Here is a 23487-nt window from a genome sequence, read left to right as displayed (position 1 = left end):
TTTAAAGAAACAATTTGTTCCTCTAGATATGTTTCTTTTTCCTCATATCTTCAATATTTTAAAAATCTTAGCGGTTTTGCTATGACAAATGAAACAGGGAGAAGCCCTTACAAAAGTTTGCGTCCGTTGCGGAACGTAATGTATTTTTTAGAGGACCAATATTGGGAAGATTAAAGAAATAAGAAGCATTACACAATAAATTGAATAAGGAATAGAGTATGGAAAGTAAGAAACAATTTAATGTGTTAAATAAAAAACATTTAATTGTTTTTTTTATATTTAACATATTGAACTATTTCTTTAACCCTGCGTATAAAGGAATATTAGGCATTATAAATAGGAATTAGGATTTTACAATTCCCCAATGAATAATTAAACTTAACGCGTAATGAATACAAATAAAATATGTAAGGCATAAATATGTCATACAAGATGTAGCAAAACTGGTTCAAAAATTTTAATTTATATAGTCCTTATTTAAAAGGACTTTAAATAAATCTAAAAGGACTTATAATTTGTTCCCTGTTCTCTTGTTCCATTTCCCTTATTTCTTCACTCTTTCCCTACATTGGCTCTCCAAAGAATACAGTTATATTTCCGCAATGCAAATCTACAAGCGCTTGTGGACGCACACGATAATAATGCGATAATAGAAACGCATCACCAACGAAATCTTAATTTACAAACGTCAGATTAGACCTTGAATATAAATTATTGTACGCGCAGCGCGCATACACGCGCGTACAATAATTTACATTTTGCGAACAAAAAGGAGGAACGTGCAAATTTAAAATCCAGCGCGAAGAGAGAGAAAAAAGCAAAAGGAATGCTAAATTGAAGGAAAAAACCACACAAAAGGTTACGTAAGATTACGCAGATGTTTGCGCGAGGCGCAGCACGCTCTTATCTTGTACTTACGGAAGTACTGCGAAGATTAGAAAAATGTTACGCGGTGTGATTGCATCGTCGAATACGAACGGCTGTGCTTGCGCCGATACTGTATAATTTAAATGTAGAAAAAGAACCGAGAAGTAAAGGAGTTGTACTTTATACAAAAAATTTAGACGTTGCGTTTCCCGAGGCAATGTTCATGCATGTGATCGCCGTTGAGGGGAAAGCGGACAATTAGCGTTGGCATGGAGATTTCCTATTAAATATTTCCGGTGTTTTATCCCTAATCGCTGTATGTATGCACGAGCATGTGACAATGTGAAATATTGTCATTTACATATCCTTTATTACAGTATTTGCCATAATTCGTAACAACTAAATATATATTTCTTCTTACCGCGTCTATTATTAGTCGGTTTTATTAAAAATTAGTGTGTTGATTAGAGATCGAATAACCGTGAAACTCTACGTTAGCTACTTGCTCCCTAATATAAAGAAACTAAATAAACATACGTAACACAATTGCAATGGAAGGCTGCAGCGCATTTGTAAGATTAAAAACGTCACTAAAAAATATAACTTTATCAGACGCGACTACATTTTCATCCTTTAAACAATGCTATATTATTTATAAGTACATAGAATTTATCGCTCGTACCATTTGCTAACAATGCTACATTTATTTCATTTTTTGCTTTCAAAAATGGTCTGTGCGCGCAACTCTCTCTCTCTCTCTCACACACTTGTAAATTATTATACACATAGAATTTCTTGAGACATTTCTGTTGTTCGTTTTGGTACTCTTTGTATACATCACATGATTATAGTATTGATTAGATTACAATTAAAGTATAGATACATGCATAAAGTAATTAGGTACATTATATCATTGTACACTCATATATTAGAAGTATCAATATTTCTTCTCCTTTTATTCGCAGGGAATTATTATTGTTACACGCATTACACGTTATTCCCATCTCTCTTTCGTTTTCAAAGGGTCGATACCGTCGCGAACAAATCGAGAAACCGGAACGAAGTCTTCGTCCACGCTCTCTACGTTATACAATCCTGCCGTTAATCTGCGTTAATTTACCTCTCATGAGCTTAACGTGTGTATGAGCTCACGTACAATAATTACACGTATTATACTGGCACCACTATGAATATTATGTATTACGAAACTAATTAGCTTCTCTTTTTTTTTTTGAGCGTCAAAATTAAACTCGCGACCACACGCGCACTCAAAAACGCAAGTGTAATGTGAAATGTAATGTGACGCGTAAGCTTCCTAGTAGTGTTTAATCCAGACTTTTTTTTGACGTTGGATTTCTTGCACTTCCTCTTCAAAAACAATACTGATACGCGGAAAGCGCGCATTCTTTCGGTAATTCTTATTATGTTGTTTGCTCGAGTCCAGTGTCAATTAGATCGAGCTAATTACGTCGTTTGCTCGAATCCAGATTCTCAAAGTGAAAGTTCGACCGTATAATTCATTTTTTTATTTTTGCTCCAGATCTTTCCTAATAGAAAGTCACATCTCTGTCTTAATCGCCTTCTCCCTTTCGAAATTTGGAAATTCCTATTCTAGAGAAACGTACACTAATTTGCTCTTTTGGATTACAATCTTATTTATGATACCCTTATATTCTTATCTCGTAGAACATTGCCCATTCTTCTTGATTAAATCAGCATTTATATAAGGAAAAGCTACATTTTTGTAATAATATTTCTTTTTTGCTCGTTGTTGCAATCGATCTAGAAAGAATGCTGGGTCATAGCCCGCGTAAAAACTAAAGATAGGTACATTATTAATATTATATCTACTGTGGATATATATTGTCCTTGTGTAAAAAAAAGAACACTCTGAGAATTGTTAGTCAACCGGTTGCAGATCAAATTTATCTATGCAGATAAATATTATCAAATTATTTATAATCGTTACAGAGAGATTTCTACGTAATAATTAAGCTGAGAAAAAAAATTATAACAAATGATTGATCATTTACGATATTATATGCACATTTCTTAAATTGTTAACTTCGCAATCGCGTTGTTCAAGTATTATCTCGAATCCCGTTCTATATAAAAGTTCTATACAAGAAATATTGTAAACAAGTTCTCCGAAAAATTATGTGGTCTTAAATTAAATCGAGAGAAACATTGGAGCTTATATACTTTCATATTGCGATGATTTATATATATATATATATATGTATACACCTTTTTAGTTTTACCGCAATGTTCCCTCTAATTATTTTCAAGTTTCCACAAAAAAGTACTTTTACAACAATCATTATTTACGTACAAATTTAAAAGAAATGGCTCGCACATTATATTAAATTGGTCAAAATGTATGACGTTATAAGATTGGAGAGTGCGATTATATATACTTTTTACGGCGATTACGTACTTGCGTAGGTTCGAAGGAACACTCGTGTTGTAACTCTATAAAAAGCTCTGGATTACGATATGTAACGTAAGTTATTTATTCGAACATGTTATACATTACTGTCTGCCATGATGAAATAAAGTGGTACACAATTGTTTCAGCGATCCGCTCTTAACGAACCCTGATGTCGATCAACCCTTAAATGACATCATTCGCTAATATAATGTTTACAAGCACCGTGTAATTACAACATTAATATTGAATTAATAACGCGTTTAAATATATATTATTTATTTTTTATATTCTCCTGCCTTATCATATCTTAACAATAGGCTAAGAAACTACCAGCTTTGAGCACACTTAGAACCTTACAGAATCATATAAACTCCTGGCAGAATCTTCAACAACGCGCTTCAAACAAAAGACAATTATTAAAAGCGATTTGGCAAAACTATACGACAACAGTATCTACAGACTCGCTTAAGTATTTTAAACATATAGACGCGAGAGCGCTGCACGACGTAGTCTTTTCCGTAATACGAAGAACTGTGTTTTGTCTGAAGCTGTGAAACTGCAAGTGGATCAAGCTCAGTTTCGAGGAAATTTAAATCAAGATAATTTAGATACTTTGTGCTGTTTATAATCCAAATGGGCAATGTACATTGGAAGAATCTTTTGCGGCCGTCGTTACTTCAACGTTAGTCGATTCCTTCTTTATTACAATACTTTAACACTTTGCTTTACACGGAACTAGTGACTTGTATTTTCAGTCGCTTCACTCGCTCTCGGTTTGTTGTAGCAAAATACAGTCGCGCGGGATAAAAAGCGCAAGTTGCAGTTAAGCTTTTCTCGATGATCTCATTTAAGGGCGATCGCGTGCACATTGTGAAGAAGTAATCCTCAAAGTAACACACGCTATTCTCTCATCTACGTCACACACCCTCCGTCCATGATATTCCGTTTTTTTTATATTTTTCCTAAATATTACATATCGGTCTCACAAAAAGCGCGACTAAACTTTATCTTTACAGACCTTTTTTTTCACCTGTACAGAACATTTCTTGATGCGATAGGGACAACGATTATATTATTCTACGGTTTGTAATTTTCTTTACAATGTATTCCTTATGCCATGTCGGATCAACAGGATTTCGAACTATACGTATATAATATATATATATATATATTGCCTACAATTTCTACTTAATTTACGGAGATAATGCTTTTTTTTCAAGGGAGTAATAGATAAATAATTCTTTGTTTCTCAAGGGATCAGTATACGCACATGACACATTTATATATTGTGATGGAGAGATCGTGATGATAATCTCCTGTCTATTTCCAATTATTCGCTGTATACATGCTAACATCAAAGCTATACTTTTTACAGAAATAGGGAGTACCATCACATTTCACGAAACACGTGAGTTATGTATCGTATAATTATGAGCTTTCAAGGCTTACAACGCATCGCGCGTGATTGTATTAAAATATCCGTAAATGAAATTAACAAGTCGCGTCATATAATGAGTCCTTTATAAAGTGTAATACTTTTAGAGACGATTTTCATAAACGTTCTCATGATAGCGTTTGCTCTTCTTATAATTTTCCTTCTTCTTAACGTAGGAAATTCGTCGGTGGAGCAAAACTCTCAGGCAAAATTGCAACAAACATGTGACGAGTATTAATTCTCTTTCGTTAAATGTTCAAAATCCAATCTGCATCCCCGTACAATCTCTCTTCTCTCTCTCTCTCTTTCTCTCTTTCTTTCTTTCTCTCTCTCTCTTCACATTCTCTCTCAGAATATTACTGTAAACACGCTGGAGCCACACACTTACTCTCACTAACTACTTATCCCTTCCTAAAATCTATACATGCAACGTTTAACTGTATTTATGCCTTTGGTTTCTTTTTCTCCTCTTTTGCTTAGATACACGCCGTTCTGGATCACACGACGGTAGGATTATACGTATTTTGAGATCACGAGCTGGAAACGTCACGTCTTGGCGCAGGCCTCCGTAAAGAAGAACCCACCCAAAATCCGTTTTAGAGATACCGAACTCAAATACCTCAACACTGTAACTCGAAAAGCTTTGCGCTGTTTTAAATTGCGAGAATCCAATTTAAATTTGTATCTTGCACGCATTTTCTTTAAACTTTCGATACTATGACTAATCGCTACATGAATATTTTTATCCGCAATGAAGTGTCTATTAGGAGTGTTATTAATGATTTGTGTTTTTATTGTAGAGAACTGTTCTTTCCATTTGTTAAAAATAGCGGCATTTTAATTAAATCATTTTCTGCCGAATAGATCCGTGATTTTGTGAGACATTTGTGACTAATTTACAATCGTCGTCGAAGATCAGAGTAGCAGCTAACAATTAACGGGCGCTCTTAATCTATTTGGTTGGCTGTATTTATCGATATTCGCTATCGAAGTTACGCTTAAAATCGATCCTTAATTTATCTTATTAACTAATGTATGATCGACGGAAAACTTGTCCGTGTCATACAATTGTCTTAATAGCTAGGGACTAGAATGAACTCTTCTGACCTTTTCCGCAGATTGAGAATGCGTCAACGAAAGATTCAAAACACAACTGAAGCTTACATCTCTAATCGATTAAATACCTTATTTTAAATACAAGATAATATTACACACATCGAACTATGTAATTAATTGAGATCTCTCTGTACTCACGGTACATGATAGAAACCTCGCATAATTATGCTACTTCATTATTAGTGGACTTCATTTTTATCTTTGGTGATGCTGCTTTCCTGCCACAAGCCGGTAGCCTTGCACACCGACCGAAAACGACAAAAATAATACAATAACGAAGAACGAAAACTTATATCTAGGAATTTACAGTTCGTCAGTGATGGGTAAGATACTTTTATTATGTATCTCGATATAGATACAGATAAATGTAAAGAAATATATCTATATACAAATACAGATACACTAATTAAAATGTATACAGATACTCAAATTGTTATTCCTCGATGGTCTTGATTTTTCAAAAATTTATAGAATTGGTTCTCTTTTACGAAAAAAACATTAGAAGATCGGATTCTGGTTTTACTTTTTCAGAATAAATTCTTTTTTGTCAGACACAAAAAGTACGTGAAAATAATGTATCTGAAAAAATAAAATTTTTTAAATAAAGATACATATACTTTAATATAAATGTATGTTAAGTACAGTCCCAGATACACAAAAGTATCTCTTTACAGGTATCTACCAGAGAAAAAATGGACATTAATATGATCAGGTGTAATACATAATTAGATACGAAACATCTAATAATATATGATTATATATAATCAAATCCGAAAATTGGCGCGATATAATCATAATTATAAAAATACATAATTAGATATAAAAAGATTTAATGATTTATGTATTTTATATAATCATATAAAAAACATATATTATTATTATATCTTTTCATATCTAATTATATATTTTTATGATTATACACGATCATATCGCGCTGAATTTCGGATTAGATGATATATGATCATATATTATTAGATCTTTTCGTATGTAATTATATATTTTTACATCTGATCATACTAATATCCATTTTTTTTCTCGGATAGATATTTATTATACAAGTGTCTAGATACTACCCAACACTGGCTATTGTTGCAATCGTGCAATGTTTTTAATTATTTGTTTTTTCGTGCGAGGATTATTACTTGCTCACACGAATATTGTTAAGGACTAGATATACTTTCGCAAATCACAATCATATTTTTCATTCACACTGAATTAATATTATACACACAAAATGTACACCACACCATTCTAGAATAATCGATACCTCATTTGTTGCCCTCACACTATCTTATAGATTCTAATCGCAGACTTTAACCGTGATAATTTATAATTTATAACTTAGTACCTACTAGCGACTAGATAACGGTATGCATAGATCATCTATAAGCTCAAACAACGGGATATGCTAGTGTCTATAAAGTAACGTCGTTAGACTAACTAAGATCGTTGCTCTCTGATTGCGACGACAACGTGATTTAGCGATATATCTTTCTCTCTGTGGGCAATCTTTTCTTCCAATAATATATAAAAATTCAGATCTTTAGATTTTTGAATGTTTCTTAAAATATAATTAAAAGTTTTAAAATATTTAAATGAAACGTTTCAGTTGTAATATGCAAGCAAAAAACATCATTGCTATGTAAATCAGAAAAACCTGAGCACTAGATAATCCAAATAATCGGTGTGTAAATTTGAATCTTTTTTTAAAAAGCGTGCAGTACGCTTATGTCTCATCGCCAATTTTTATATTACAGTCCGCTAATGGAGACATCAATAAATACTCGATACGACATGATGAACGCAATTTTATACGAGCGCAAAGCTTTCCATCGCGACTGCTCTACGACTTAACAAGCTAAACAAAACGGAAAAGCGGTATTGTCCTTCCATATTCCAAATTATTTTCCTTCTAATTTACTTGTCATTAGCCACTACTTTGCGCGCGAGTGCGAACGAGACGTTTCGCGAATCGTTCACCCGCGAGATTATTTTACAGATAATGTTCATAGCGATTGAATCAAAGATTAAAAAAAAAGAGTAGTAACAAATCCTCTATATCTGGAGAAAATGCGAGAATCTCGAATAAAAAATCAATAATAATTTACAGTTCTCTTTAAATTATTAGGCAAATTAAGGTTTTCAATTTTATAACCTGGCTACCTTGATCATTTAACGATCAAGGCATGTGAGTGTCAAAATGTCATCTTGTAAATCGATTAATTTTAGTCCTTGCCGATCTGATTCCATTTCTCTATTTTCAATAATCATAACAGCCGTCGAATCGGCTAATGTTGAATCGCGCATTCTGGACAATTATCCGTGGTTAATTATAACTACCTGCGAACTCGTGAAACGTCTCATGGCGGATTCGCGCGAATTTTCTTTCTGTATACAGATTAGTAATACGTACACGATATAGTACCTATGTTCATCGCTTAAACGACTAGTGTGTCAGCCATATGTAGCTTCTCTACCGATCGACTTACGTAACGCGTTCCCTTTTTAGCTTTCTCTTCTATCCTTTCCCCCCTACCACCCTTGGTACTAATTATTACAACGCGGAGATAATCAATCGACGTTGACTTATAGCGACAGATTAGCCACGTTATCCCGAGGAATCGGAATCGGACTCCGGAGCCGGTGCTTCAGGCGTCTCTTGAACTTCCGGCGTACTCTCAGGGATTTTTTTCGATATTGTCGCCGAGATGTACGCACTCGGCCCTTCGCCCTGCGTGTGCTCGATCCCCACCCTAAATAACAATGTTTGATAATGCAGCAATGTTCAGAAATAATACTAGTCTAAGAAGAGAAGAAAACTAAACAAGTGGATGGATTAGATTTTCTCTAGGGGCATCAAGCAGTGAATATTAATTTCCATAATTGAGAAATTTGATAAATATAAAGTTGTGCGTTCTTGTGCTCTATGCAATTTCTAATTTCTATTGAAAAAGAAAATGCATTTTTTTAAACTCACCTGTATTCGTGACGCGACAAATTTCGGACGTACTTTTCCGGGGGCGCATCACTGTCACTGTTCTGGAGGCTGACGCTCCGCGCGGTCGTGTGGGACACCTGCGTCGCCGGCATCGTGAACTCCACGTAACAGTATTCCGCGAGATTTTCGGGTATCTGATCGTAGGAGGTGAGAGCCATACGGCAAACCAGCTGATGCGTCGTATACGCGCCTGGAAATAACCGTGAATAATCGAAATTGGACGGTCGCCAGCAGTGTTGGATAATGATTTAAACACATAGTATATTTAAGTCATTCTGCGTGATGTTTCTACTCTTATGCAGAGCCTAAATAGTCTTACGTTTAGTAAATCGTATCGTTAAGATTTTCTAAATTCTATTTTTTCCATCTTACAAAATAAAATATAACTTTTTCCAATTGTAAAATAAATAGAGTTGACGTTTAATTATTAAAATTAATAATTGATAGTTTTAACCGAATAAAGAGGAGGTATAGGCATGTACCTTGCCCCTCTTTGGGCAGCCTGGGCATTCTCCACACGATAGCTCGATGTTGATGCTCGTACTTCGCCTGACCGGAAGTTACCTCCATCAGCTGCGGTTCTAACGTGTCGACGGCGCCCAAGAATCTCTCGATACCTTTAATCTTCCCTGTTCGTCTGTGTGCCGATTTCACCGAACCGTACCTGAAGTGTTTCTCTACCCTGAAGAGATAGATCCAGCACTCGGGTATAGGAAAGCGAACCATCACGTCCTCGCATGGTATTTGGCCCAGTTTTCTCGACGCAAAACCAGGAACGAGAATGTCCGCTCTCAACTCCACCTAATTACGCGTAATCAGAAGTCAAACGATGTGACACTAACAAGCATGTCGTTATAAAATTTTGCTGCGCGTCAAAATGAATTAAGGAAAGAAAAATAATTTTAAGAAAAATTTTCTATAATAACCAGTACTTTTATAATAAAACGGAAAGTGACAGTGCTATTAAAAAGATAAAATAATGTTACGATGACGGCTAAAATTAACGCGGAGTCTTCGCTTTTATTTAAATATTAAACGGAAAGTTTGCTGAAGGTATGGAAGTAGAAGCTTACCTTGTTCCCAGTAACGCACATAACAGCTTTTAGCTGAAGCGGTAGTTCCCTATTTTTAGGCGGTCTTACGCGAAACCGCATCAATTCAATGTAACATGCATCAGGGGGCTTGAACCTTAAGAGATAGTTAGTAGGATAGATGTTAGTAGAATATTAATTATAAATCTGATTTATAGTTTTATGGTTAAAACATGTACGTTTGTTAATTAAAAGGCAAGTCAAATTGTACCAGTTTCTTAAAACAAGGATATGTTTCATTCGTCATGGCGTATAAGAAATTGTTAGAATTATTAGAGAAAAATCGCATTTATCGGTTTCATTATCGCACTCTTAAGGGGCGGGAGGGAGGGAAGGGGATACGTACTTTATTATCCGCGACTTTTCATACTCGTCCTGCTGGACGCAGGAATGGAACTCGACATTCTCCAAGCGAATCCATTCCTCCGTTACGACGGGGATGATATCGTGCCTGCCAACGACTTCCTTACCCTGTCGCCACATATCATTTATTCCTAATTCTATGTCGGGCATACCTAAACAATAAATCAAGTTTGTTTCATAAGAAAATCTAAATAATGAGAACAAAGAATTTTTATATAATACATTTTGTGATGCAGTACGGATGTAGCACGCTATTATTATTCATAATCGTTGAAATATCTACCAGAAAGGAAACCCAGGAAGAAAAGACGAACACGTGCGATCTGTTTGTCTACGTGACCCTCCGCGCTCTGCTCGACGTACAGCTCGTCCACTACTGTTACCTGGACCTCTTCCATTTTGTAAGTTAGAGCCCGATCACGATGCGCCGGTAACCTGAAGAGAGCTTCTTCGATAGCGACGGAAAATTGTTTCATGTCTTCGTAACATTGGGAACCAAGTTTGAATAACTGAGAAATCTGCAAACAGCATGAAACATTTAATGGAAATTAATGTAAATGATGCAACCCACACGGTTAATGCTTAAAAGCTTATTATATGCAACATTTACCTTTAGAATATTAATCATTACGAGCATTGCATACTAATATATTAATCGCACTGCTTGATAGCCCTTGTACGTGACTTGTATTCTAAATTTAAAACAATTATAAATATATACCTGAGGTGCGTGTTCGACAGGAAGACCCAATTTCTTCAAATCACTCCCAAACTCTTTGACGCCTTGATAATCCCCTTGAATAGCGTACGCTGCGAACTGACTGAGTTTGTTTGTGATTCTTTCCGCCTTCGTGACTTGGCCAGGTCGCACGCCGGGCCTCTCCTTATAGAAGATATATTGCAGCTTCACCGTAAAGATCTTTCCGTATTGATCGAATTGTTGGGCGCCAATGTCTGACACCGAATAACAAGTGAGCAGGGGTAATTCTTGAAATGGGTCTTTGTCGTCTTTATTGTTAAACAACTGAAGGATCGGACTGTCACCCTGGTAAACTAGCTTGACGAAGATCTTCTTCCAGAAACGTTGCCCCGTGATTTTCTTCTTATTCGGTTGCCGTAACTGCATTTCCCAACCGTCGCCGGTGTAAGTTATCCGCGGGAAATCCTCGAGCGGTTGGCTAACGTCCTCGTCAAACAGAGGAGTAGGTGGGGTTTCCTGGAAAAAAAATGATTTGATTTCTATGCAGGACTTATTCATTATGTTTGTTGCATCTTAAACGTTGAACAATTCCTTCATATTTATGCTTTTGCGTTTAAATAACAAAAAACAAAAGCTGATCGTGAAAATATTCGTATGACGGAGAAGCGATTTAAAGTAATGTCGTGTGCATGGTATAATTTAATGTTTAAAATACCTGAGAATCTGTTCTGCCCATTTCGGCTGTCTGTGCAGTTTCGGATACCACGGCATCCTGCGCGATTCCGGATTTATCGAAGGGATTGAAGCGCGGCGAGGAATCCGTATACGCGACGACCTGCGGACTTTTCGGCGGAGGCGCTAACGTAGGTACAGGTCCGCTTTCTATTGTTGCCATCTGTTCTCCTTCTTTCGGTCTAAAATAAATAAGAGATTGGCGTTAAACATGCGCTAGTGTTAATATTGGCATTGTTATATTCTGTGTAAATCCATTAAAAAATTTTTTCATCTCTAATTCAACAAGAAAAAACAGTTTTTTTTTCGACTCACTTAATAAATACACTGAAATCGGGTCCTTCGTCCGAATCCGCGGACTCGGATCTTTTCACTTTTACATCCGACGGTGGTGCCGTCATACTCAAGAAAGAATCAAAACCATCGGGTTCTCCAAAACCAGTGATCGCCGTTTCCGAGCCACCTACCGACGAGTCTCCCCAAACTGTAGGGGAAATCATTTTGGGATGAATAGTTTGGCACATCAAATGTAAAGTTCTTACAAGTTGTCGCGGTCATTCACTTACCATCGCTGGAGGTGTCCATAGCGGTTGATCCGCCGCCGAAGGCATCTAAGAAGGGATCTCCGCTGCTGGTTTCCACTTCGGCGGCCCTATCGAATTTGGATGCAAAAGCATCGAATGAATCGCTGGTATTCTCGATCGCCTTCGTCGTAGCGGCAAAATTATCCAACTCTTCTTCGGGCCGGAAAGCCTCGTTCCCGGGAAACTCCGTTCCAGGGGTCGGACTGGTGGAGATCAGGCCACTGCTGACCTCCTTGGTCGGTTCTCCGAAATCACCCAGTAGGTCCGAGGCGAAGGCGGGTTGTGTAACTTCCGACGGAGCAAACAAGGGTTGAGCTGCAGCTGTGAAGGGTGCGGGCGTGGTTTCGACAGCGAAGGGCATTGTTGTGGTTGTGTCGGTCATGGAGAAGAAGTTCGCGGCAGTATCGGTGGAAACTTCTGCTCCTATAAAAAAAAAATAAAATTATAATATGTACAATAATATTAAAACAATATAATGTGTTCTAGATTATAATTTTTCTTTTTTACTTAATTTAAAAAAAAGGGAGAAAAATTTTTTTAATCAACCTTGGAAAAATTCAGCAGCTGTTGACACAGGTTGAACCGCAGGAGCAGGTTTCGCAAGATCCAAGACGGTGCCGGATTGTCCGACGTCTGTTTCCACGACCGCGAAAGGAGTCGCTGTGGTAATTGAAGGCCGTTTCTCGTTACTGATGATATCATCCGGATATTCCATTCCAAAGGCAGGCTGTGCTTGCGGGACCGCCGCCTCTTCGCTCATGGCCGCGAAGGGATTATCCTTCGTGGTAGTGGTCATCGAGGCTCCGGTGACGAGACTAGTCGTACCTGTGGTGGTCATGGAAGTTGAGAAGATACCGATCGAGGTGTCATCAGCGTTGGGTGCATCTAATTCAAAGAGATCCATGATGTCTTGATTTTTCGGCTCAACCTTATCGTCCGGAATCAGGTCTGGCACATTGCTGTCGACGTCTAGAAGATCGGCGAAGCTGTGCTCCGGAGTGGGTGACGGGGAGTGCATCAGGGTGGGGCTGGGCGTTCTGGTTGCCTGCAAACGATCCAGAAGATGGTTTGAGGTAGCGTCCATTGCTCCCGTAACCGATAATATCAGATCCTTCGTGTTCTTGGCAGGTGGTTGCGCCGGTGGATGTGGTATCGGCGGTGGTTGTGGTCTTGGCGGGGGTGGCCTGGACGGCCTTCCGTTTCTCGACGGAGGCGTTGCCGCCGGAGTATGTTGCGGCGGACTGGCAACCGCCGCCTGTGGTTTCTCGGCTGCCGTTGTCGCCGTCGTCGTTGTCATAGTACCAAATAGATCCACGCCCGCATTGTCGGACGTGACGAAGATATTTGATGATTGGCTAGTGAAGACGTTGGTTGCTGGCGTATTAATGTCAGTGATCGCTTCAAATCCGGTATCTGCAGCGGTACTTTCAATGCCGAAGGAGGCAAACGGATTGGTAGACTCGGACAGCGGCGGTTCGTACGTCTGGTCGCTGCTGAAATTTAAGAAAGGATTCTCGCCCGCCCTAGACGTTGCCGTGTCGGCAAAATCTTGTAGGAAAGGATTGGAAGCCTGCGAGGGCAAGCCGCCCCCCGGTTCCGTCGCGTAATCGTCCATTAAGAATGGATTTCCCCCCTTGGAATCCATGATGGAATTGGCTTAAAAACTCCTGATTAAGAATTAACTGTAACAATTATTGAAGCTTGAGCGAAATTTTTTTAACTGTACTTCCATCAAAATAGAATAGACTAATTTTAGTCTGTTTGTCTTTAATCTGCACGTTAAGCAGATATTTCTTTGATACAATCTTAATTTATTAATCAACGCACTTTTGAAAATCTCTTGTTAGATTGTACAGTACATAGAGACTATTGATGGAGTGTGCAACAAGTAGAATATAAGGATTTAAATAGTCCCTTATGTAGCTTCAAAAGAGATAAAACACATCTATGTTAAACAGCTCAATCGGATAGTTAAAAGATTGCTTTGAAGAAATGGAGCTGTATAACGACGAATGTATTATTTCATCAGTTCCGATTCTAGCAACTTCAGTTCGGTTTGTCCAGGCTCGAGCTTGCTAGTAGCAAAGCTAGTGTCGAAGGGGTCCACGTCGTCGTCCAAACTGAGATCTTTATTTTGAAGCGGTGTCAACACCTTGTCACCGGGATCCTGTCCGTCCAAAAACAGGATGTCCTTAGTCTCTTTTACTTCGTCTGCTCTAGGATCGAAGTCGTCAATTTCCGGGACTGTTGACGCAACAATAGGTATCACGGTGGACAGATTAATGGGACGCGGTGGTGGTTGTTGAGGAACTTGTTGCAATTCACTTTCCAATATCTTTAGCTCTGCTTTACCGGGCAGGATATTCGTCGCGATAGAAGTGTCGAAAGGGTCTGAATAAGAAAGCTCCTCTTCTTCCGCGATAGGTTTGCTCTCAATTTTAGGTGTCAGAGGTTTCGCATCGACCTCGACTTCCGCATCCAACAAGCTCTCTTGCCTCTGGGGTTCCCGTCTCGTGATCGCTTCCTCTTCAACCTTTTGTATCAGCGACGATTGCAACTGTGCAAGCTTTAGATTCCCCGGCGCGACTGAGGTAGCCGTGAAATCGCTCTGTCTCCTGATTGGTTCTGCAGTAGACCTCGGATCGAAGTCGTGATCGCTCAAACTATGAGGTAGCTTAGGCTCTTGTCTCAATAATTCCGACTCGATAAGCTTGAGCTCAGTCTTGCCTGGCGCAACGTTATTGACGAAACTGGTGTCGAACGGATCGACATCTACTTCGTCGTCGTCTTCTTCTATCGGCAACGACTCTTCTATAGACTTTTGAGAGTAGTACGGTGTCAACGGTTTAGAGGGTAGTGTCTTTTCCTCTTCGCTAGTTGCGAGAAGATCTGGTCTCTTCGACGGGGTCGGCAGTTCAAACGCGACTGCCTTGATTGGAGCTAGATCGAGGACTTCCGGCCGGGAAGTCTTCCTCTCGAGATTCGTCGGTGTTGTCTCGATCTTTTCGTCTTCCTCGAAGTTAACAGCGAACACAGGCTTAACTGGAGCGGATTTAACAGGTGCGGATGGTCTGGGTGGTGGCGGTTTTACGGGCAACTGCTTTATTGGTTCCTCATCCTTTCTCGGATCAAAATCGTCATCGTCCTCGATGCAACTGCTGGGTTGCTCACCGAGTAATTCCTTTTCTAAGACCTTGAGTTCTGTTTTGCCGGGTGGAAGCTCTTTCACCGCGGATGTATCGAAAGGATCAACATAAGTGATTTCCTCTACAGGCGCGATTGGTTCGTCCGCCAACTGGCTAAGATCGGTAGTCGAGCCGCCTAACAAATCCTTCTTGGGTAACAGCGAACTGCCATAATTATTTTTCTGTTTATTATCTAGTTTTAGCAGACCAGTTTCATAATCTCTGTTCAAGCCAGCGGGATCAGTCAGCGATATAGACACTTCCGAAATAGGTAGTTCTTCGAGCTCCTTCTCGATGAATTTCAGTTCTGTTTTACCTGGTAGTATGTTATCCGCGAATGCAGTGTCAAACGGATCGGCCTCGTCAACGTAGGTAGCTGCTTCAAAACTGGCCTCGATTATTTCCGCCTGATAATCGATTGTTTCAGGCTCTTTCTCGGCGAATGGATCATCGGCTTCCTCGAGACAAATTGGCTCATCTGGCGCGGCGTTTAAGTCAAATTCAGCGTCATCTAAGTCGGGAATTTCTTCCAAGACTGTCTTTTCCTTCAGAATCTCGAACTCGGAAATATCTAGTGGTCCATTTGATGTTTTCTCAGTCGAGACTGCGTCTTCCTGAGTAACCGTAGGAGTAACTGGTCTTGGTAGCACAGGTGGTAATTTCGTCAAATCGATCGGGATATCAGGAAGATCGCTGTCGTCATCCAACAAGGTCTTCTCTACTTCTACTGGTTCCGCTACAATAGCCTCTGCCGACGGCTGTTCCGCCTCGTCAAAGTCATCCAACAATAGATCTTGTTGAAGTCGGGGTCGTCTTCCCTTGGTGATCTTGCAAGAGCTTACATAATCGATTCTTCCCGATAACACCTCAACAGCATTGCCCAAGCTGACTAGTTTATTACCCTTCTTGTCGACTGTACGGAGAACCTTGTCGGCGCTGGTGGTGTCGAAGGGATCGTCCCCGGTTTCCTCCTCAGTCGGACTGTCCGGTATGTAAGCTAATTGAACGTCGATATTCTGAAGAACGTCGACGTAAGTGGTGTCAAAGATATCCTCCTCGGCGGAGTCCTCTTGCTCATCCTCGTCCTCCGGCACCTCTACGAAACCGTCCTCGTTGACCAGCGGTTTCTCTTCCTTCCTTCCCTGGCTGTCGATCTCCGACGGTGCGGCCTCGATTGGATTACCCTCTTTGTCGAACCCCACCCACCTCTTCGTAGATTTGTTGGAGTCCTCCTGGTTCGCCTCCTCCGGCTTCTTCTCTTCCAACGGCGCCTTTCGCTGGAAGAACGAGGTAGACTTTATCCGATCAAGATCATCCTGAGTCTTCCTCAAGACCGAATCGACGCCAGCAGTCAAAGCCTGGAACTTTTTCCACTCGTCGGATCCGGTACCTTTAGTCGATTCGCCGGCCTCTTCGGCTTTCTGTTGGGCCTCTGCCCGCTCGCGCCGATAACGCTCGAGCTCTTCCGGATCGAAGTCCTCCTCCTCCGCTCCCTTCTTGCCCTTCTTCGGCTTTTTCTTCTTCTTCAGGCCTTTGGCTAACTTGTGCATCCTCTAAGACCTACTGTGGTGCGTAAGAGGCTCCTGCAAATAAAAATCCAGATTATTGCGCGAAAATATTGTGAAATCTAATCTATTTCTCCGGCGATAAAAATTAATTTAAAATGTTAGAAAACTACTTTTAGTTTCTCTGGAATTAAATAAATAATGGGGGAAGGGACACAGAAACACATGCTTGTTAGCATCATTATTATTATTATAAGGGTAGTCCCAGAAGTACCTGATGTATGGATGGCGGTTGTTGTTTAAAAAAAATTACTATAGTAGAAAGTATCAACCTTATAAAGCTTAAGTGTAAAGTTTGAAGACGCTACGTTATTTAATATTTGTTTGGCAGCCATCAATAGTGAACTCTCTCAGTGAATTTGGAAACATAGAAAGAATTGGAAATCGTTATGTGATACAATACTTTCATTTGAAAGGTCTCAGTCCAACCAATATCAAAGCCGAACTAGATTCTACTCTGGGGGAGTCTGCTCCTTCATTTACAACAATAAAATATTGGGAGGCAGAGTTTAAACGAGGCCGTACGAGCTGTCAAGACGAATATCGCAGTGATCGACCAAATGAGATGACCATGCCAGAAATGGTGAGGAAAATCCATAAAATGGTATTGGATGACCGTCGACTGAAAGTGCGTGAGCTAAGAGACCGTAGGCATTTTAAAAAGTGCTATACATCGTATATTGACTGAAAATTTGGAGAAAGCTTTGCGCAAGATGGGTGCCGCGTTTGCTCACAGTGGAACAAAAACAGTGTCGTGAGGATGTTTCAATCGAGTGTTCGGCAATGTTTCACAGTAATAAAACCGAGTTTTTGCGTCGATTCATAACCATGGATGAAACATGGGTCCATCACTTCACACCTGAGACGAAGGAAACAGTCAAAACAATGGACTGCAAGGGGAAAATTGGGTCCAAAAAAGGCGAAGACGGTTCTTACTATAAACAGGGTATCGAAGCTATTGGACATCGCTGGGAAAAGTGTATCGAGCTAAAAGGAGACTATGTTGAGAAATAAAGATATTTTTTCCCAAATTTTTTGTGTTTTCTTTGTTGGGCCGGTTACTTCTGGGACTACCCTCGTAAATGTAATAAAAAAATTGATTGTCAATTTAATATTGTGTTATTACTAATCTAGTTTATCTTATCTGTGTCTCGGAATAAAGAGTGGCGATGCGGGATCATTGCCAAAAGAGACCGATCGATCGCAGTGCAGTAACCGAATGTGTTTTTCCCCCACGTTCCTCAATCGTTCGATAAGGGAAAATAGCGACGAAATAAAAGCAAGGTGTCTCTCGCAGCGTTTCCGGGAGCTGTGCTCTACGATCTACGACATCTAACTTCCTTACAAAATAACCTGCCAAACCCGTCAAAGTCGTCGTAGACAGTTAAAGGCTTTATATAGAAAGCCGATAGATTAGATTTGCCGAGAGAAACGTTCGCCGTTACATTTTTCGTCGGAATTCCAATGAGATATTTTCATCGTATTTCCGCTGAATGACGTTAGATAACTCGCGATAGATATTCGATAACAATGCAATGCATATGCCACAAGAATATTTAGAATCATACATTATTAATCCACGTACTATACGCAAATGTCAATTTAAATTTCAAAATAACAAAATAGATGTGCTGCTAAACACTTTGCAGTTTGTATCATTATCCATCAATAAACCAGACATCAAGAATGGATCGTGATAGATTGCAAGTTATATGCGCCGACGCTTTTAGCTTTAACTAATAAGCTTACGATCCTACAACAACACACGTGCGTATTTGCATTTTAATCGAATGCACACCGAACTTGTGAGAGTGTCGATAGAATTTAATTAATATGCCGGCGTGCGATGCAGCAGCGGATCATCAATAAGACGATAAACGTAGCACAGGTACAGTAGATTCTATTTTCACAACGTTCTCTCGAGCGATGAGCCTTGTGGAGGAAGCGTGAACTAAAGTGCGTCTTTTGATGGTACGCATGCTAAAGGGGATGGAGGATAGAGCGGAATCTCTTTTAGATCCCTCAAATGCGACATTTTTGTCTTTCGTGACCCACGTGCTATGCACCACTACCTCTGCGCGACGGTAAGAATAACCTTTCACACGCACAAAATACTCGACTAGTTAGGTTTTTTGTCACGGTTCGTCAAGCAGCTCCGACTATGAACTAGCCCCGGGCTGTGCACTGTAGTGATGCACATATACACATGTTTATGCGGTGCAAAGAGTTCGCGTATATGTATGTCACGAAATTATAATCGATACGTGAAAGAAGAAGCAAGGGAGCCGCTGATCCTAGTAACGAAAAGGAATTTCTTTTGTACCGTCAAAAAATATTTTGTACAAAGGTACGGGAAAAATTTTTCTCTTCACTTTATTAGTATTAATATTAATATTAATATTAACTGTTAGACTTGCAGTCTAACGAGCATCAAGATAAAAACGAATATTGGGAAGTAATGTAAAGGCAATATCCCCAATATTGGTCCAATATTGTAAAATAGACGCTTCACCTTATTTAGTCAATTTGTCTAAGCATCAATATTAATTCAATATTAAATCAATTGATTAACTTTTTATATTGGACATTAATTGCAATCTAATTTTAGACCAATATTGGCAGTTATATTAGGGAAAGCATTGGCCAATGCACTGCCAATAAGCTAACCAAAGTTTAGCCGATACTAATCAATGTATTGTATTACTGGAAAAAGCTTATTGCGAATCGAGTTAATGTTTATTTTGTATTCGTAAATGAAAGGAAATGGAAATTATTAGAAAATTTTGAATTCTCGTGCGATATTGTCGCATTAATGTCGAATATAACAGGACCTACAAAATGATCTAGGAATTAAAGGGAAATGTAAATATCCGACGGATGGTCATCGTGAAGAACTTCTTAGACTTCAGGTAGCGTTCAGATCGAACCGATTCCTGTTAGGCGTTCTGGATTAAAGCAATCGACTGTCAGCTTATGTCATCACCTCCCTCGCTTCTTCTGCACAGTAGAATGGAAATAAATTATGCATATCATAAATATTTGATACACTTGGACTTATCTCTCGGTTAAATTAAAAATCCAAATGGTTTCGCTCTTATCTTCGTCTGTTAGAGAGCATTTCTCTAATACCGTTTCAATGAATCGATATTATTGACGATACAAGATACGATACTTCGGAAATAGGGACAGTACATGATATCTTCAATAACAGAGATATTATTAGAATCTGGTGTAATTATAGGACTTGATTAATGTGTATTGGCAAAAGAAGCTTAATTAATCAACTAACATTTCTAATTAATATATTTCCATATATATATTACTTATTGTTAGTGTAATAGTTATATTTAGATATTGTAGCAGTTATTGGCAACTTGTTATTATTACATCAAATATGTTTACTTAAAATTCTTTTTATCACTGCAAAATATGCGTATTGTCATTTCATTGATTAATATAATGTAGGATTTTAAAAGTTTCATAATCAATTACAAATTATAAGCTTGTAAGCTCCATTAATTTAAGCTTTATTAATAATTAGATCAGATTTTCCAATTTGCAATATTCCAGTTTGCAAAGAATTATTTCATGTAGCGAGGTCACGGGTGGCAAAATAAATAAAAAACGGCACGTCCGTAGTTTTATATATAGAAACTTTCAAATCAAAGTGTACGAAAATCAGCTTAAAAATTGGTCGCCACAATATCGTTTGTAAAACCTTTTTTTTTTAATTCAAAAATAAACAACACATTTTTTTTTAACGTTAGGTATCAGTGCTATCGTCAATTTTGCTGTATTTTTAATAGATATCGAATGCAAAAAATAATTAGCGATATTTCAGATTATTATTAAATAAAATAAGAAATGTTTAGAGAAAAGAAAGTAAGTACTTTAACTTAAACAAGAATAGAAAGGAAAAGCAATATAGTGCGTCATTGAATGCGGTATTCGTTCGGGTTTGTCTTACTTATTATTTAATTAGGTCATGCCGTCAACGAAAAGATTCATATTCAATAACCTATCGCATCTGTCATGTAACCATTATAACCAAAGGCAGCACGTATATGTATACCGAGAGGATATATCTCTCGAGGGCACTACCAGCACAGCCAGTTGTATGCACACACCTGTCAATTACACATTTCACCGAAAGTCTGTCACGAGGCTTCCTAAATCAGCTTGGATATATCCCGATTGTATTTCCGTTTTGTTCAGTTACACAATATTTAAAAACGACGTGAATGTGTATGTTTTACGTGTCTATAAAAAATTTACCTTAACACGTTATGCTCCGTTTGCAAGCTGCAAAACAAATACGCACGGTCGTACTGTGCCGTTTTATCTACGAGTTTTTCTCGAACAAATCGAACATTTTTATTTCCCCGCGGGAACACCCGCAGTTTCCAGTGCGACAACTCCGCGGTGTTTTCATAAAAGAAATGCGAATATTTTCGAAAGTATGAGGTAATACGCAACACGCGGCGATAAAAAATCAATACTCCATAAGCGCCAGCGAGAGGCTGCTAAACGTGTCCTCCTCGCGGCGCAGTCGATCACCGGGACAAGATGGGAAACGAGAATTGCCGAAGACCACCTTTCCTGCACCGTGATCGATCAGGTCTCCTAAGTTTCATTGCAGACCACCGGTGTGCTAGGTAGCACTGTCACGGTAGTCGTTTTGTCGCGTCGGCCACATTTTATCCAGACTAACCGGGGACAACGAGTGCTCGGCGCCGCAATCTAATTTTATCTCCGCGCCGAAGGAGAATTCGAAGGGAGCGATATATCGCTCCCTCGTACTTCGCATGCAGATTTTTGGCAAGTCCGCGAGACAAGCGGAGTTTCCATGGTGTAGATCACTGTGGCATTTCGCTCTCTCAAGATTTTCGCCCCCGAAAGCATAAGCATCCGTACAAGACTCTAACTCGAATTGCAGAGATAACTTCGAGTACGTTGAAATGCGAATTAAAAATCAAATTATGCACGCTCGAGAAACTGGAGAGCAGAAATTTGTAGTTTCGTTCCTTTCTAGTGTCGCAATAAAATACCTAAACTCTGGAATAGGAAAGTATATATTACCTTAAAAATTATCTTAAAAAGGCGATGTAGGTCGTTCTTTGAGGCTAGCCCTACCGATGGAAGCCAAAGGAAAGACTTAAAGGGAGCAATGCAGGTACGTGAAATCAGGCGTGCGCCTAATAAAATGCGTAAGTGCGGCTTACGATTAACGACGCTTCTCGCGCGGCACATGCACGGAATATCAAATGAAGAAATACAACGCTGACTCGCCCTGTTGGTATTTTCTAATCCCTTCCATTTTCCTGGAAGCGTTTATTACTATATGCGCAAGCTGCTGTAGGTAGCCGCCGAGCTTTGCGGCGACAATTAATTAAACGTGCAACTATAGTAACCACGGACACCGCGGTGGAATTCCAGTAACTGCGTATATATTAAGATTACGTAGATTCCATTTTGCGAAATTGCAGCGCAACGCGCTTCGTCCTAATCGCGAGCGCGTGGAACGCGATGCTACCTTTCATACATTCATTTCGGAGCAATCCTCGCAAATCGGTGGATTGCGGTGTCGAAGTAAGAAACGTGGGGATCAACGAACAGAGAGAAGCGCGGGGGGTTGCGCCTGTTGCGGGGAATCTCGCGATTAGGACTGAAATTAAGTTAAAATAAAAATCGCCGCGCGATTAGGACGCCAGAGCGGCGATCAATCCGGGGCGAATATGCGAAAGGGCGCCTGCCGTCCGCCGCCGCCGAGGGTGGGCAACCCTCGTCCGCCTTTCGGCGGCGGCCGCGGCGATTCCGCCGGAAGACCGGGGGAAGACCGTGCAATATACTCACGATTTCAGCCTCATCAGCCACGTTGATTCGGCGCACATTTTTTTCGCGTCATCCCGCTCGACCTTGGGATCCCGGGTCGCGGCTCGCAGCCGGCGCACTCGGTTCGTGAGAGAGAGAGGAGCGACGGCGACGACGACGACGACGACGACGATGACGACGACGACGGCGGCGGCGGTGGCAGCGACGTCGGCGGCGGCGGCAGCGGCGACGGCGGCCGCGCCGGATGCGGAAGATCGAGCGGACAGGAAGTCGGAGGCGATGAGTTACACGAGCGAGTTATTTAATTATTTTCGCTGAGGGCGAGCGTCGGCGTCGACGACGACGGCGGCGGCGGCGGGCGTCGAGAGAGACGCGGAGGCCCTGCCGAAAGCGAAGGCGACTCACCTCGTACTCTCCTGCGAGGGCCGAGCTATTTTCAGCATCGATCCATTTCCATCGGAGAAGACACATGCGCGCGGCCGCACCACCCACGGCCCCCCCCGGCGACGGCAGCGACGGCGGCGGCCCGAAGAATCGACGGCGTCCTCCTCGCCGGAACAGCGAAACCGACGGCGTCCGAAGGGCGAG

The 23487-nt window shown here is 40.1% G+C and overlaps 1 protein-coding gene across 1 annotated transcript; it reads right to left on the bottom strand.

Annotated features, from left to right (window-relative positions):
- Nucleotides 1-1217: 1217 nt before the first annotated feature.
- On the bottom strand, nt 1218-23343 carry LOC105837985 (protein stoned-B). Its single transcript, XM_012683223.3, has 13 exons — nt 22921-23343; nt 14337-17085; nt 12864-13973; nt 12300-12740; nt 12049-12217; nt 11717-11915; nt 11023-11517; nt 10585-10819; nt 10285-10453; nt 9921-10035; nt 9330-9648; nt 8827-9037; nt 1218-8602 (listed from the first exon to the last, which is right to left on the bottom strand). Exons 2-13 carry the CDS (start codon nt 17050-17052, stop codon nt 8458-8460), a joined length of 6324 nt encoding a protein of 2107 aa, XP_012538677.1. The 5' UTR covers nt 17053-17085; nt 22921-23343; the 3' UTR covers nt 1218-8457.
- Nucleotides 23344-23487: the final 144 nt, after the last annotated feature.

The sequence above is a fragment of the Monomorium pharaonis genome, chromosome 3 (assembly GCF_013373865.1).
Source record: "Monomorium pharaonis isolate MP-MQ-018 chromosome 3, ASM1337386v2, whole genome shotgun sequence".
NCBI classification, from domain to species: domain Eukaryota; kingdom Metazoa; phylum Arthropoda; class Insecta; order Hymenoptera; family Formicidae; genus Monomorium; species Monomorium pharaonis.
This window is presented reverse-complemented; position numbering and strand designations above follow the sequence as displayed.